Source organism: Falco peregrinus, unplaced genomic scaffold, assembly GCF_023634155.1.
Source record: "Falco peregrinus isolate bFalPer1 unplaced genomic scaffold, bFalPer1.pri scaffold_137, whole genome shotgun sequence".
In the NCBI taxonomy this organism is placed as follows: domain Eukaryota; kingdom Metazoa; phylum Chordata; class Aves; order Falconiformes; family Falconidae; genus Falco; species Falco peregrinus.
The window spans coordinates 24,218-39,869 of record NW_026599576.1 but is presented as its reverse complement, the minus strand read 5'-3'; the positions used below and the strand labels follow the sequence as shown (position 1 = coordinate 39,869).

At 64.7% G+C, this 15,652-nt stretch overlaps 2 protein-coding genes and 2 long non-coding RNA genes across 4 annotated transcripts; 2 read left to right on the top strand and 2 right to left on the bottom strand.

Moving 5' to 3' along the window:
* Positions 1-350: 350 nt before the first annotated feature.
* LOC106112255 (integrin alpha-D-like) lies at positions 351-4,805 on the bottom strand (the record flags this gene model as incomplete). Its single annotated transcript, XM_055793279.1, has 13 exons — positions 351-586; positions 679-790; positions 883-1,025; positions 1,655-1,784; positions 1,870-1,934; positions 2,019-2,178; positions 2,939-3,091; positions 3,338-3,478; positions 3,705-3,835; positions 3,953-4,067; positions 4,329-4,394; positions 4,508-4,598; positions 4,699-4,805. Coding segments are annotated over 13 exons (1,650 nt in total), but the record flags the coding sequence as incomplete, so codon positions are not given.
* Positions 4,806-8,589: 3,784 nt separating this feature from the next.
* Positions 8,590-10,940, top strand: LOC129783278 (translational activator of cytochrome c oxidase 1). Its single transcript, XM_055793283.1, is given in 6 exon segments — positions 8,590-8,850; positions 9,411-9,517; positions 9,599-9,737; positions 9,825-10,021; positions 10,621-10,753; positions 10,756-10,940. Coding segments are annotated over 6 exon segments (891 nt in total). The 5' UTR covers positions 8,590-8,600; the 3' UTR covers positions 10,821-10,940.
* A 2,117-nt stretch (positions 10,941-13,057) lies between these two features.
* Positions 13,058-13,970, top strand: LOC129783280 (uncharacterized). The gene is made up of 3 exons (XR_008745217.1): positions 13,058-13,534; positions 13,624-13,732; positions 13,935-13,970. It is a non-coding gene; the product is annotated as an uncharacterized LOC129783280 (long non-coding RNA).
* On the bottom strand, positions 13,815-15,606 carry LOC129783279 (uncharacterized). The gene is made up of 2 exons (XR_008745216.1): positions 15,571-15,606; positions 13,815-14,112 (listed from the first exon to the last, which is right to left on the bottom strand). It is a non-coding gene; the product is annotated as an uncharacterized LOC129783279 (long non-coding RNA).
* Between the last annotated feature and the right edge of the window lie 46 nt (positions 15,607-15,652).

Below are 15,652 nucleotides of genomic sequence, written 5' to 3'. Positions count from 1 at the left end.
GCCACACCACGCAACATTCTCCACCACCCAGGAACCCACCACCACCCAACATTCTCCAACCCCCAAGGACCCACCACCAACCAACGTTCTCCACCACCCAAGAGCCCACCACCACCCAACGTTCTCTACCACCACCCAACGTTCTCCACCTCCCAGGAACACACCACCCCCCAACGTTCTCCAACACCCAAGGATCCACCACCACCCAAGATGGATCCAGTACCCAACGTTCTCCACCCCCCAAGAACCACCACCACCCAACGTTCTCCAGCACCACTCAATGTTCTCCACCCCCCAAGAACGCACCACCACCCAACGTTCTCCCCCCCCAAGGTGTCCCCCCGCCTGACCTGGCTGTAGCGCTCCTCGAGCCCGCCCCTCCTCCCGCGGAAGACGTAGAGGGCCCCCCGCTCCTCGTCCTCCAGCGGGGCCCCCACGGCCACCTCGGGCCACCCGTCCCCGTCCAGGTCGCCCAGGCGCGCCAGGCTGGCCCCGAAGCGCCCCCAGGGGTGGCCGGGTTGTCCCCGCAGCGCCCCCGGGCACCGCAGCTGCCCACCCTGGGGGGGGAGGGGACACACACCAGGCCCTGGGTGTCCCCCTGCCCGCCCCGGGCGGTGGGGGAGCGGGTGGGGGAGGGGCCGGGCCCTACCTGGAGGTCCAGGGCGCAGGTGGCCACGCGCCCCCCGCCGCCGGCCCCGTGGAACATGGGGGCGCCCACCAGCAGCACCGCAGCCGCGCCGGCACCACCCGGGTCCAGGGCGCACAGGGACGCCCCGAAGTAGGAGCCCACCTGCGGGGGGAGGGGCGGTGGGGGCTGCCCGGGCCCCCGGACCACCCCCACCCCACCCCCCCCCCACCCCACCCCCCTACCTGCGGGGCCCGGGGCGGTGGCCAGCAGCTCCCAGGGGGGCGCGGGGGGCGCGGCGGTGGAAGAGGAGCAGGCGGCCGACGGTGGCGGGTAGCGGGGGGGCGCCCAGCGCCAGCGCCTGGTGGCCCCCCAGGGGACAGGGACTCGGCCGCGTAGCCTGGGGGGAGGGGCGGGGGGGAGGGGCGGGGGGTGAGCGGCGCCGTCGGGGGGCAACAAGGGCCACCAGACCCCCACAGGTAGACCCCACAGCACCAAGATCCTCATGGGGGGCACCAACATCTCCAGAACCTCACGGGGAACACCAACCCCCCAGACCCCCACGGGGACATCAACATCTACAGAACCTCGTGGGGACACCAATATCTCCAGACCGCCATGGGGCCACCAACCCTCCTCCAGACCCCCATGGGACCACCAACATCTCCAGGACCCCCATGGGGCCACCAACATCTCCAGAACCTCTTGGGGACACCAGCATCTCCAGAACATCACGGGGCCACCAACATTTGAAAAACCCCCATGGGGACACCAACCCCCACCAGACCCCCATGGGACCACCAACATCTCCAGAACCTCTTGGGGACACCAACCCTCTCCAGACCCCCATGGGGACACCAACCCCCCACCAGACCCCCCATGGGGACACCAACATCTCCAGAACATCATGGGGGACAGCAACATCTGAAAAAAACCCATGGGGACACCAACCCCCCCCACAGACCCCCATGGGGCCACCAGCCCCCCCTCCCCCCCCCTCCCCCCCCGCCCCTCCCCCCCGCCCCCTACCCAAGTAGGCGTCCTCCATGTCCCCGGCGCCGTGGGACACGTTGACGAAGGTGGCCTCCCCGCCCGCGCCGTAGACGAAGACCCCCCCGGACCAGCCGTAGGCGCCCACCGCCCCCAGGACGGGACCCTCCTGCGGTGGGGGGGTGGGGGTGGGGGAGGGGCGTCAGCGTCAGCCCCTCCCCCCCGGGGGGCGCGGCGGGGGCGGGGGGGCTTACGGGGGTCAGCAGGGCGCTGAAGCCCTCCTGGGCCATCTCCAGCTGGAAGGAGCTGCTGCGGGCGGGGGTGGGTGCCTGTGGGGGGAGGGGTGAGCGGGGCGGCGCCGGGCGCCCCTCCCCCCACCCCCCGCCCCCCGCCCCTCCCCCCCCCCGGGTACCCTCGATGGCGAAGATCTTCTCCTGCAGCTGGCGCTGGATGCCCTGCAGCGCCGCGAAGGTGTCCACGCGGAAGACGTGGTGGGCGCCGGGGGCGGAGGCGATGGTGTGGAGCTCGGCCAGGGCGGCGGGGTCGGCGAAGGCGCGGCCCACCTGGGGGAGGGGCGGGGGGAGGGGTGGAGATGGATGAGCTGGATGAGATGGATGGAGATGGATGGATGGAGATGGATGGATGGATGGATGATGGGATGGATGGATGGATGGATGGAGATGGATGGATGGAGATAGATGGAGATGGATGGAGATGGATGAGCTGGATGGAGATGGATGGAGATTGATGAGATGGGTGGAGATGGATGGAGATGGGTGGATATGGATGGAGGTGGATGGATGGAGATGAGATGGAAGTGGATGGATGAGATGGATGGAGATGGATGGATGGAAATGGATGGATGGAGATGGATGAGATGGATGGAGATGGATGGAGTTGGGTGGAGATGGATGGAAGTGCATGGATGGAGATGGATGGATGGAGATGGATGGAAATGGATGGATGGAGATGGATGGATGGAGATGAGATGGAAGTGGATGGATGAGATGGATGGAGATGGATGGAGTTGGGTGGAGATGGATGGAAGTGCATGGATGGAGATGGATGGATGGAGATGGATGGAAATGGATGGATGGAGATGGATGGATGGAGATGAGATGGAAGTGGATGGATGAGATGGATGGAGATGGATGGAGTTGGGTGGAGATGGATGGTGTTGGGTGGAGATGGATGGAAGCGTATGGATGAGATGGATGGATGGAGATGGGTGGATGGAGATGGGTGGATGGAGATGGGTGGATGGAGATGGATGGATCTCCTGTCCCCGCCCACTGGCCAAGGCCCTGCCTCTCCCCCACTCACCCCGATGGCGTAGCGGGTGACCCCCATGCGCTCGGCCAGCGGGGTGACCTCCCCGTACCCCAGGGGGTCGTTGAACTTTCGCCCGTCCGTGATGACCACCAGGATCCGTCGGGCATCGTCCCGCGCCCCGCGGAGGGGGTGAACATCTCGGTCCTGGGGGGGGAGGGGTGGGGGGCACCCCCCGGGTTAAGGGGGGCGTCCCAGGTGGGGGAGGGGAGGGTGTGGGGTCACTCCAGTGTAGGTGGGATCTAAGGGGGGTTCCCAGCTGGGGGGAGGGTGTGGGCGTCATCCTAGCATAGGTGGGATCTAGGGGGGGGTCCTGAGGGAGGGGAGGGGGTGGGTGTGGGGATCAAGAGGGGGTTGTCCCGGGTGGGGGAGGGGCGCCGGGACTCACAGAACGTTCCAGATGGCCGTGGCCGTGTGGGTGGATCCCTTGAGCTGCTGGACCTGCTGCAGGAGCAGGATGGGATCCCGGGAGCGCCGGAAGGTGGCGAAGTCAAAGTGGTTGACGATGATGTCGGAGAACTGGGTGAGAGCAAACTGGGGGGGGGGGGGAGGGGACACATTGGTGGGGCCACCACGACCCTCTCCCACCCCCAAAACCCCTCCCCCACCATTCCCAGAAGGAAGAGCAGCCCAAAGCGTCCCCTGTTGCGTGGAGCCACCTCCATGGTCAATGGAAGAACCTTCCAAAGGTTGACCCCACCTTGGGGCCACCAGCTTGTGGGGGTGGGGGGTGGGGGGAGGGGCACCTGGGGGGTGGTACCTGGGTGTCGGTGCCCTGGAAGAGCCTGATGACGTCGGTGACGAAGGTCTTCATGGCCATGAAGTCCCGGCGGTTGATGCTGCCGGAGCCGTCGATGAGGAGCACGATGTCAGCAAAAGTCTTGGGACACTCTGGCCAAGGGTGGGGGACACGTCACCGTGGTCAAGGGGACCTGGTTGACCCCAGAGCTCCACCCCTCCCCCCCCCCTAGTGACCCCCCCCCTCCCCCCCCCCCCAACCCCCAGTACCTGGTTGGGTATCTGGGATCCGTTGGAGCTGCTGGAGGTTGAGGTCCAGGAGGACGCAGAAGCCCTTGAGGTGGACGTTGGCCCCGCAGGTTTGGGGGACGGTGGGGCCGCACGCCTGGGTTGGGGGAGGGGTCCCAAAAGTCACCACAGCCCCAAACCAAGGTGGGGGGAGGGGGACCCCTGGGGGGGAGGGATCCAATTTTGGGGTGCTACCCCGTCGATGTCCACTTTTGGGTGCCACCACCTTGGCGTCACCCCAAAGCGGTCAACTGTGGGTGCCACCTCCCCCATTTCCCCCATCGCAAGTCACCATCCCCTCCCCCACCCCGTGGGGACCACTTTCGGGGGGTCGCCCCCCCACCCCCCATGTACCCACCAAGGCTTTGGTGTCATCGTTGGCCAACGTCAACCCAAGGGACGCGTTTGACCACGTAGGGTGGTTCTGGAGGGGACATGAAGGTCAGACCAGCCTCATCCTCACCAGGGCTGGGTTGTGGGGGGAGGGGTCGGGTGGGGGAGGGGTGTGGGGGAGGGGTCTCACCCATCAGCGGGGACCTCCTGGCATTGGCCGGAGCGTTGGTGGCATCGGTAGATCGTTCCCTTCTTGTCACCGGCGCCGCGGTGCAACGGGGCACCCACAAGGATGCTGAGGGGGGGGGAGGGGGGGGAGGAGGGGGGTTGGGGGTGGGGGTTTGGGGTGGGGGGGATATGGGGGCACCCCTCCACCCCCCCCCCCCCCAAATTACCCGCCGTTGTCGCCGGTGCCGAATTGGGCGACGGTTTGGCCGAAGGCAGCGGCGGCGTCACCGCGGAAGACGGTGACGGCATCAGTGTCCAGGGGGGAGGGGTGGGAGGGGGGGCAGGGCTGGGGGGGGGGGGGAGGGGGGAGGGGGGCACCCCTCAGTCACCCATGGGGGGACCCCCATCCCCCGCCCCACCCATGGGGGACCCACACAGCGGGGTGCCCCTCCCCCCACCCCCACCCATAGGGGACCCTGGTGCCCCCGCCACCCCCCACCATGGGGGGTCCTGGTGCCCCCCACCCATGGGGGGGGCCCATCCCCCACACCCATCATGAGGGGGTCCCAGTGGCCTGGTGACCCCCCCCACCCCCACCCATTAGAGGATCCCCACCCCCTCCAGGAGGGACAATGGTGCCCCTCCCCCCCCATGGGGAACCCCCACCCCCACCCCCACCTATGAGGGTCCCGGGTGCCCACCTCCCCCCATGGGGGACTCCCATCCCCCCCCTCCCCCCCCCCATGGGGGACCCTGGCTCTCCCCCTCTCACCACCCATGGGGGAGCCCCACCCCCACCCATAGGGGACCCTGGTGCCCGGGTGCTCCCCCCCCCCCCATGGGGGACCCTGGTGCCCCCCCCTCCCCCACCCCCATGGGGGGACCCTCAGGTGCCCCCCCGCCCCCCACCCACCTGCCGCCAGGCCCAGCAGCAGCACCCAGGGCCCCATGGCGCTGCCGGCGGCCGAAGCAGAAGTGGGGGGGTGGGGGCGGGAGGGGCAGGAAAGGGCGGGGTGGGGGGGGAGGGGAGAGGGGGGGTGGGGCGGGAGGGGGGGGGGGGGTGGGGGGGGGGAGGGGCCGGGGTTTGGGAGGAAAAGGATGAAAATAGGGAGAAAATAGCAGAAAAGGGGGGGGGGGGTACAGGGATGCGGGGCACAGCTGGGGGGGCAGGCGGGGGGTGCACAGCTGGATGGGTGTGGGGTGCACAGCTGGGGGGGTCCAGGTGCAAGGCTGGGGGCTGGGATGCACAGCTGGAGACAGGGCACAGCTGGAGATGGGGCACATCTGGGTGGGTGGGGGGCGGACATCTGGATACAGGCAGGCAGGGCACAGCTGGGTGGTGCACAGCTGGGTGGGGTGTAGGCAGGTGGCGCACAGCTGGATGGGCCCAGGTGCACAGCTGGATGGGCCCAGGTGCACAGCTGGGTGGGCTGTAGGCAGGTGGTGCACAGCTGGATTGGTATTCATGCACAGCTGGGTGGGTCCAGGTGCACAGCTGGATGGGCCCAGGTGCACAGCTGGGGAGTGGGGGTGCACAGCTGGGTGGGGTCCGGGTGCACAGCTGGATACAGGCCGACAGTGCACAGCTGGGTGGAGGTGCACAGCTGGACAAGGCACAGCTGGAAGGGTGGGGGCGCACAGCTGGATTAGTGGGGGTGCACAGCTGGATTGGGGGTGCATAGCTGGGTGGGTGTGCACAGCTGGACAAGGCACAGCTGGAAGGGTGGGGGGCACACAGCTGGGGGGGTCCAGGTGCAAGGCTGGGGGGGTGGGATGCACAGCTGGAGACGGGCACAGCTGGAGATGGGGCACATCTGGGTGGGTGGGGGGTGGACATCTGGACACAGGCAGGCAGGGCACAGCTGGGTGGTGCACAGCTGGGTGGGGTGTAGGCAGGTGGCGCACAGCTGGATGGGCCCAGGTGCACAGCTGGATGGGTCCAGGTGTGTGGTGCACAGCTGGATGGGCCCAGGTGCGCAGCTGGGTGGGTCCAGGTGTATGTTGCACAGCTGGATGGGCCCAGGTGCGCAGCTGGGGAGTGGGGGTGCACAGCTGGGTGGGGGTGCAGGCAGCTGGTGCACAGCTGGATGGGTGGATGTTGCACAGCTGGGTGGGTCCGGGTGCACAGCTGGATACAGGCTGACAGTGCACAGCTGGGGTGGGGGTGCACAGCTGGGGGGGTCCCTGGCACAGCGGTGCAGCTGCCTGGGGGTCACCCCCCCTCCCCCCCTCCTCGGGGTGCCGCCCCACCCCCACCCGCTGTCACCCGCCGCCCGTTGCACCATGCGGCGGGGGGGGGGGGGGTGAGGAAACGCGGGGGGTGACTCAGGGGCCACCAGGCAGCGCCCCACCCCCACCCGCCTGACTCAGCCACCCGTGTCACCCGTCCACCCCCCTGTGTCACCCCCCCCCATGTCACCCCTGTCACCCCCTGGTCACAGCCCATCCCCCCCGTGTCACCACACACCCCCCCCCCCGCCACCATGGGGTCTATAGGGCCACCCCCCCAGCTTCTATAGGTTCCCCATAGGGTCTATAGCTCCCCCCAGGCACTATAGAATCTATAGGGCCCCCATAGGGTCTATAGCTCCCCCCAGGCACTATAGAATCTATAGGTTCCCCATAGGGTCTATAGCACCCCCCCAGGCACTATAGGATCTATAGGGCTCCCATAAAGTCTACAGGCCCTCCCCCAGGTCTATAGGCACCCCCACAGGCACTATAGGGCCCCCCACATGGCGCTATAGGGTCTATAGGGCCCCCCTCAGCGCTATAGGATCTATAGGGCCCCCCATAGGGTCTACAGGCCCCACACACAGGCGCTATAGGGTCTATAGGGCCTCCCTCAGCGCTATAGGATCTATAGGGACCCCATAGGGTCTATAGGCCCCACACACAGGCGCTATAGGGTCTATAGGGCCCCCCTCAGCGCTATAGGATCTATAGGGACCCCATAGGGTCTATAGGCCCCACACACAGGCGCTATAGGGTCTATAGGGCCCCCCTCAGCGCTATAGGATCTATAGGGACCCCATAGGGTCTATAGGCCCCACACACAGGCGCTATAGGGTCTATAGGGCCCCCCTCAGCGCTATAGGATCTATAGGGCCCCCCCATAGGGTCTATAGGGCCCCCCCACATGGCGCTATAGGGTCTATAGGGCCCCCCCTCAGCGCTATAGGATCTATAGGGCCCCCCATAGGGTCTATAGGCCCCACACACAGGCGCTATAGGGTCTATAGGGCCCCCCTCAGCGCTATAGGATCTATAGGGCCCCCCATAGGGTCTATAGGGCCCCCCACATGGCGCTATAGGGTCTATAGGGCCCCCCTCAGCGCTATAGGATCTATAGGGCCCCCCATAGGGTCTATAGGCCCCACACACAGGCGCTATAGGGGTCTATAGGGCCCCCCTCAGCGCTATAGGATCTATAGGGACCCCCATAGGGTCTATAGGGCCCCCCACATGGCGCTATAGGGTCTATAGGGCCCCCCCTCAGCGCTATAGGATCTATAGGGCCCCCCATAGGGTCTATAGGCCCCACACACAGGCGCTATAGGGTCTATAGGGCCCCCCTCAGCGCTATAGGATCTATAGGGCCCCCCATAGGGTCTATAGGCCCCACACACAGGCGCTATAGGGTCTATAGGGCCCCCCTCAGCGCTATAGGATCTATAGGGCCCCCCATAGGGTCTATAGGCCCCACACACAGGCGCTATAGGATCTATAGGGCCCCCCTCAGCGCTATAGGATCTATAGGGCCCCCCATAGGGTCTATAGGCCCCCCACACAGGCGCTATAGGATCTATAGGGCCCCCCCATAGGGCGTATAGGCCCTCCCAGGGTTCTATAGGTCCCCACGCGCGCTTCCCAGCCCCTCCCCCCCCAACACTTTCGCGCGCGGCAGGAAGGGGCGTGGCCGGGCGGCGCGCGCCCTGACGTCACCTTCCCCCCCCCCCTTCCTGCCGGCGGGGGCGGGGTGGAGGGGCGGGGTTTACCCCTGATGACTTTCGGGGGGGCGGGGCGGAGGGCGGGGCGGGGTTTTCCCCGCGCTGGCCGGCGAGGGGAGGTGGGAGGGGAGGGGGCGGGGCGGGGGGCGGAGGGGTGGGGGAGGGGCGCAGGCGGCTCCATGGCGGCGTCCCGGGCGCTGCGGTGGCTGCGCCGGGCGGGGGGTTGGGGGGAGGGGGAGGGGTGGGTGGGGGGGTGGGGTCCCCCTCCCCTTCCCCCCCGCCCCCGGCGGGGGCTGCACGCGGCGGGGGGCGCGGCGCGCGCCGGGCACAACCGCTGGTCCAAGGTCCGGAACGTGAAGGGGCCGCGCGACGCCGCCAGGGGGCGCCTGTTCCAGCGCCTCGCGCTGCTGCTGCGCGCGGCCGCACGGCGTACGGCACCGGGGGGGGGGGGGGGGGGGGGGGGGGGGAGTTGGGGTTGGCGAGAGGCACCCGGGGGAGGGGTACCTATGGGGGGGGAGGGAGGAGCGGGGGGGGGACTGGGGGGGTTGGGGGGAGGGGCACCCATGGGAGGGGTACCCATGGGGGGGCGAGGGTCCCCCGTGGGGGGTGGGGGAGGGAGGAGCGGGGGGTGGGGTGGGGAAGAGGGGGAGGGAACTGGGGGGGTGGGGGGGAACTGGGGGGGGAGGGGCACCCATGGAGCGGGGAGGGGTACCCATGGCGGGGGAGGGGCTCCCATGGGGGGTGGGGGGGAGCATTGGAGGGGGAGGGCGAGCACTGAGGGGGGGCGGGGGGCATTAGGGGAGGAGGGGGCACCGCGGGGGGGGGAGGGGCACCCGGGGGGTGGGGTGGGAGCAGGGGAGGCACTGGGGGGGGGTTGGGGCACCGATCACCCCCCAAGACCCCCTGGGCTCTGGGGGGGTTGGGGGCTGGGCCAAGGCACCCTGTCCCCCTCCCCCCCTTCCCACCCCCCCCCCCCCTCCCCCCCCCAGAGGGAGGCCCAGACCCATCACTCAACGCCCAGTTGGCCAACGTGGTAGAGCAATGCCGGGCCAAGAACATGCCCAAGGCCTCCATCGAGGCCGCCATCCACAGCGCGGTAGGTGGGGGAGGGGGCGGGGGGGGCTCCCTTCGACATGTTATGGAGTCTGGGGTCCCTCACCCCTCCCCCCCCCCGCAGGAAAAAGCGGGGTCGGCCACCCACACGGGTGGTCTACGAAGCCCGCGGTGCCGGCGGTTGGGTTCTCCTGGGTGGAGGTCATCACCGATGACCCGCGGCGGAGCCAACGCGACCTCCGTGGAGTCCTCACCCGCCACGGGTCAGTCCGGGGGGGTGGGGTGTGGGGGGGATGGGCACCCTAAGGGGTGGGGGAGGGGGTCGCCCAATTTGATGGCAGTGCTGGTAGGGGGACGCTGGCGGATGGAGCGCGTCACGGCTTTGAGGAGCAGGGGGTGGTGCGCGTGGGGCGGCGGGACCGACACGGGCGCCCGCGTCACATTGGAGGCGGCGTTGGAGGCGGCGGCGGAGGCCGGGGCGCAGGATGTCTGCGAGGAGGAGGAGGAGGAGGAGGAGGAGGAAGAGGAGGAGGAGCAGGCGCTGAAGGTGGGTGAGGAGGGAGGGGGGGATGGGAGGCGGGGCGCTTGTGGTTGCCCAACTGGGTTTGGGTGTTCCTTGGCCATCCCCAACCACCCTCGACCATCTCTTGACCATCTCCAACCACCTTTGACCACCCCTTGACCATCCCAGACCACCCCTTGACCCTCCCCAACTGCCCTTGGCCATCCCTTGACCATCTCCAACCACCCCTGACCATCTCCAACCACCCCTGACCATCCCCAACCACCCTTGGCCATCCCTTGACCATCTCCAACCACCCCTGACCATCCCAAATCACCCTTGGCCATCCCTTGACCATCTCCAACCACCCCCCACCCTCCCCAACCACCCTTGGCCATCCCTTGACCATCTCCAACCACCCCTGACCATCTCCAACCACCCTTGACCATCTCCAACCACCCCTTGACCATCGCCAACCACCCCTGACCATCCCCAATCACCCCTGGCCATCCCCTGACCATCTCCAACCACCCCTGACCATCCCCAACCACCCTTGGCCATCCCTTGACCATCTCCAACCACCCCTGACCATTCCTTGCCCCTCCCCCCCACTGCTGACCCTTCCCCCCCTCCCCCACCCCCAGTTCATCTGCGAGGCCTCGGCCCTGCGGAGGGTGCGGGACCACCTGGAGACCTCGGGGCTGCGCCCGTTCTCGGCCACCGTCGAGTACGTCCCCCGCGCCCGCGTGACGCTGCCGGAGGGGACGCAGGAGCAGGCGAGAAGCTCCTCCAGGCCCTCAGTGACTGCCCTGACGTCGTCCGCCTCTACCACAACATCCAATAGGAGACTGTTTTATTGGGAGGGGGTGTCCCCCCGCCAAAGGGGGGGGGTCCCGCTCCCCCTCCCCCCCTCTCCCCCACCCACCCCCAGTGGCTGCGATGACAATAAAGAGCCCGGTGTGACCGTGGGCCTCCATTGGTGGGACCAACCCACCCAACAAATATGGCGGCGGCGGGGGGTGGGGTGGTTTATTGGGGGGGGGGGCATGGTTTATTGGTGGGGCGTGGTTTATTGGGGGGTGTGGTTTATCAGGTGGGGTGGGGTGGTTTATTGGGGGGGGATGGCTTATTGGGGTGGGTGTGGTTTAATGAGGGGGTGTGGTTTATCAGGTTGGGGTGGGGTGGTTTATTGGGTGGGGGGTGGTTTATTGGGGTGGTGTGGTTTATCAGGTGGGGTGGGGTGGTTTATTGGGTGGGGGGTGGTTTATTGGGGTGGGTGTGGTTTATTGGGGGTGTGGTTTATTGGGTGGGGGGGTGGTTTGTTGGGGGTGGGCGTGGTTTATTGGGGGATGGTTTATTGGGGGGTGGTTTTATTGGGGGGTGGTTTATTGGGTGGGGGGATGGCTTATTGGGGTGGGCGTGGTTTATTGGGGGTGTGGTTTATTGGGGGTGTGGTTTATTGGGTGGGGCGGTTTATTGGGGGGGGTGGTTTATTGGGGGGTGGGGTGGTTTATTGGGGGGTGTGGTTTATTGGGGTGGGCGTGGTTTATTGGGGGTGTGGTTTATTGGGTGGGGCGGTTTATTGGGGGTGTGGTTTATTGGGTGGGGTGGTTTATTGGGGGTGTGGTTTATTGGGGGGTGGTTTAATGGGGGTGTGGTTTATTGGGGGTGGGGTGGTTTATTGGGGGTGTGGTTTATTGGGTGGGCGTGGTTTATTGGGGGTGTGGTTTATTGGGGGGCAGTTTATTGGGGGTGTGGTTTTATTGGGGGGTGGGGTGGTTTAATGGGGGTGTGGTTTATTGGGGGTGGGTGTGGTTTTATTGGGGTGGGTGTGGTTTATTGGGGAGTGGCTTATTGTGAGGGTGGGGTGGTTTCTTGGGGGTGGTGGTTTATTGGGTGGGGTGGTTTATTGGGGTGGGCGTGGTTTATTGGGGTGGGCGTGGTTTATTGGGGGGGGGGGGAGGGGTCACTCATCGGAGCCGGTGGGGCTGCCCAGGAAGATGTCGGCGTAGCTGTAGGCCGGGGCGGCGCCTTCCTCCTCTTCCTCCTCTTCCTCCTCGTCGTCGTCGTCGTCGTCATCATCGTCGTCGTCCTCTTCCTCCTCCTCCTCCTCCTCCTCGGCGGGGAGGAAGGTGCCGGCATCGCCCCGCAGCAACCGGCGGACGGTGGGGTGGGTGAGGCCGAAGAAGTCCTCACCGGCGCCGGGGGGTGGGGGGTAAAACCCGAGGGCGCCCCCCCGGCTTCTTCCAATGCTTGGAGGAGTCGCCCATGACAGACGTCGGGGGTGGGACCCACCATAAACTCTGCCGGGGTCATCTTGGGCCACCACCTCGCACCGCGGCCCGGCCACGATGCGGCAAGTGTAGAGGCAACGGCGGTTGGGGGCGTTGGGTGCTGGCGAAGAGGGCGGGTGCTCCGGAAGCCCAAGGGTAAGGGGTTCCCCACCCCCACCCCACCGACCCCCAAGCTGTGCACTGTCAACGGGCCCAACGTCAACGGGAGGGTCAATGCCGCGCCCGCGCCGCCGGGGGGGGGGGCCCTCAATATGGCCGCCGGCGGGCCCGGTTGGCTCAACGGGGTCTTGGGAAGGGCTCAAGATGGTCGGTGGTGGTGGTGGTGGTGGCGGCACGTCCAGCTGGGGGCCACCACGGGGGCCGTTGGGCCTGGAGTCATCTCGCGGCGCCGGTGGCCTGGTTGGGGTTCGCGGGGTTCGGGTTCGTGGGTCGTTGGGTCTCGGGGCGTCCGCCGCGGCGTCGCGGGGCGCTGCTGGTCTTGGGTTGGTTTGCCCTCAACTCATCCCTTGACCCAACTGGTCTTGGGTTGGCGGCTCTTGCTTCGTCCCCTCCCCCATCTCTCGCCCCCGCCCCCCCTCGGCTCATTGCTCCCCGCCCTCCCTTCCCCCCCCCAACCTTGACCCCCCCAACCTTGACCCATCCCTTGACCCCCCCAACCTTGACCCATCCCTTGACCCCCCCAACCTCGACCCATCCCTTCCCCCCCCCAACCTCGCCCCATCCCTTGCCCCCGCCCCCCTCCCCCCCTGCCCCCGCCGCCCCTCCCCCTCCTCCCCTCCCCCCCCCAGGGCCCGCAGCTGGAGCAGGCGCCGCAGCAGGAACCGCCGCTCCTCCCGTGCCCGCCACCACTTGGCCTCCACCCGCGCCACCCTCGTCGCACAACGCCCCGTTCTCCAGCACCAGCGCCCGCGCCGCCCGCCGCAACCGGCGGTACTTCACCCGGTAGCGCCCCCCTTTGGCCATCCCGCCTCATTACACCCCCCTTAATTAATTAACACTCCCCCACACCCCCAGTAGGGGGGAGCTGATGAGCGGAGGTGGAAGAGGTGGGTGGGATGTTGCGGCGGGGGAGGGGGGAGGAGGGGCGAGGGGGGGGGAGGTGGCGCGGTTAATTAGTGGCGAGTAATTAATTGCAAGTCGTGGGGCTGGGCTGCGGTGGAGCCGGTGGGCTGCAGTCGGTCCGGCGGGTTGTAATTAATCCGTCGGGTTGTAATTAATCCGGTGGGTTGTAATTAATCCGGTGGGTTGCTATTAATCCATTCGGGTTGCAATTAATCTGGTGGGTTGCAATTAAACCCAGTGAGTTGTAATTAATCTGATGACTTGTAATTATTTCGGTGAGAATCCATTGAGTTGCAATTAATCCGGTGGGTTGCAGTTAATCCAGTGGGTTGCAATTAATCCATTGGGTTCCAATTAATCCGGTGGGTTGCAATTAATCCGGTGGATTGCAATTAATCTGGTGAGCTGCAATTAATCTGGTGGGTTGTAAATTAATCTGCTGGGTTCTAATTAATCCGCTGGGTTGCAATTAATCCAGTGAATTGTAATTAATCTGATGACTTGTAATTAATTCGCTGGGCATCCATTAGGTTGCATTAATCCATTGGGTTGCAATTAATCCGGTGGGTTGTAATTAATCCGATGGGTTGCAATTAATCCAGTGGGGTTATAATTAATCCAGTGGGTTGCAATTAATCTGGTCAGCTGCAATTAACCCGGTGGGTTTTAATTAATCCAGGTGGGGGTTGCAATTAATCCGGTGGGTTGCAATTAATCCGTTCGATTCCAATTAATCGGCGGGTTGCAATTAATCCAACCAGCCGCAATTAATCCGGTGCGCTGCAATTAATTAAATGGGCTGCAATTAATTTAGCGACTTGGGGTGTAAATCTGGGAATTTGGGGGTGAAAGGGGGCGATTTGGGGTGAAAATCTGGAATTTGGGGTGTAAATCTGGAAAGTTGGGGGTGAACCTGGGGGATTGGGGGTGTAAAATCTGGAATTTGGGTGTAAATCCAAAGATTTGGGGTGAAAATTGGGCGATTTCAGATATAAATCCAGAGATCTGGGGTGTAAATCCGGAGAGCTGGGGTGTAAATCCGGAGATTTGGGGTAAAACCAGGTGACTTTGGGTGTAAAAACAGAGATTGGGGGTGTAAATCTGCAAACTGGGGGGTATAAACTGGGGAATTGGGGGTGTAAATCCGGAATTTGGGGTGTAAACCTGGAAATTAGGGATGAAACTGGGGGATTTAGGTGTAAATCTGGAATTTGGGGTAAAACCGAGGGATTTGGGGTGTAAATCCAGCAATTTGGGTAGAAATGGGGCAATTTGGGGTGAAATCTGGCAATTTGGGGTGTAAATCTGGAAAGTTGGGGTAAAACCAGGATATCTGGGGTGAAACCGGGGAATTTGGGGTGTAAATCCAGAATTTTGGGGTGCAAATCTGCAAATATGGGGTGAAATTGGGGGGGTTTGGGGTCTAAATCTGGAAAACTGGGGTGTAAATCTGCAAATTGGGGGTGAAACTGGGGGCTCTGGGTGTAAATCTGGAACGTGGGGTGTAAATCCGGAGTTCAGGGGTGAAACCGGGAGATTTGGGGTGAAATTGGGCGATTTGGGGTGGAAATCCGGAATTTGGGGTGTAAACCTGCAAATTAGGGATGAAGCCGGGGGATTTGGGTGTAAATCCAGAAAGTTGGGGTGGAAAACGGGTGATTTGGGGTGTAAATCTGGAATTTGGAGTGTAAATCTGTAAAATTGGGGTTAAAAACCAGGCGATTTCAGGTGAAAATCGGGGATTTTGGCGTGTAAATCCGCAAAATGGGGGTTAAACAGGGGCTCTGGGGCGTAAATCCAGAAAGCTGGGGTAAACCCGAGGGATTTGGGGTGCAAATCCAGCAATTTGGGGAGAAATGGGGCAATTTGGGGTGTGTAACCGGGCAATTAGGGGTGTAAATCCAGAATTTGGGGTGTAAACCTGCAAATTAGGGATGAAACTGAGGGATTTGGGGTGTAAATCCGGAAAATTGGGGTAAAACCAGGCGATCTGGGGTGTGAAACCGGGCGATTTGGGGTGTAAATCCGGAATTTGGGGTGTAAACCTGCAAATTAGGGGTGAAGCCGTGGGATTTGGGGGTGTAAATCCGGAACGTTGGGGTAAAACCCGAGGGATTTGGGGTGTAAATCCAGCAATTTGGGGAGAAATGGGGCAATTCGGGTGTAAATCCGGAATTTGGGGTGTAAATCCGGGAATGGGGGGGGTGGGGGTGTAACCGGGGGGGGTTCGGGACTCACCGGGGTCCCGGGAGGCGTCCGGGGGGGGAGGGGCAGGAAGGGGCGGGGGGAGGGGGAGGGGCGGGGGGAGGGGGCAGGAAGG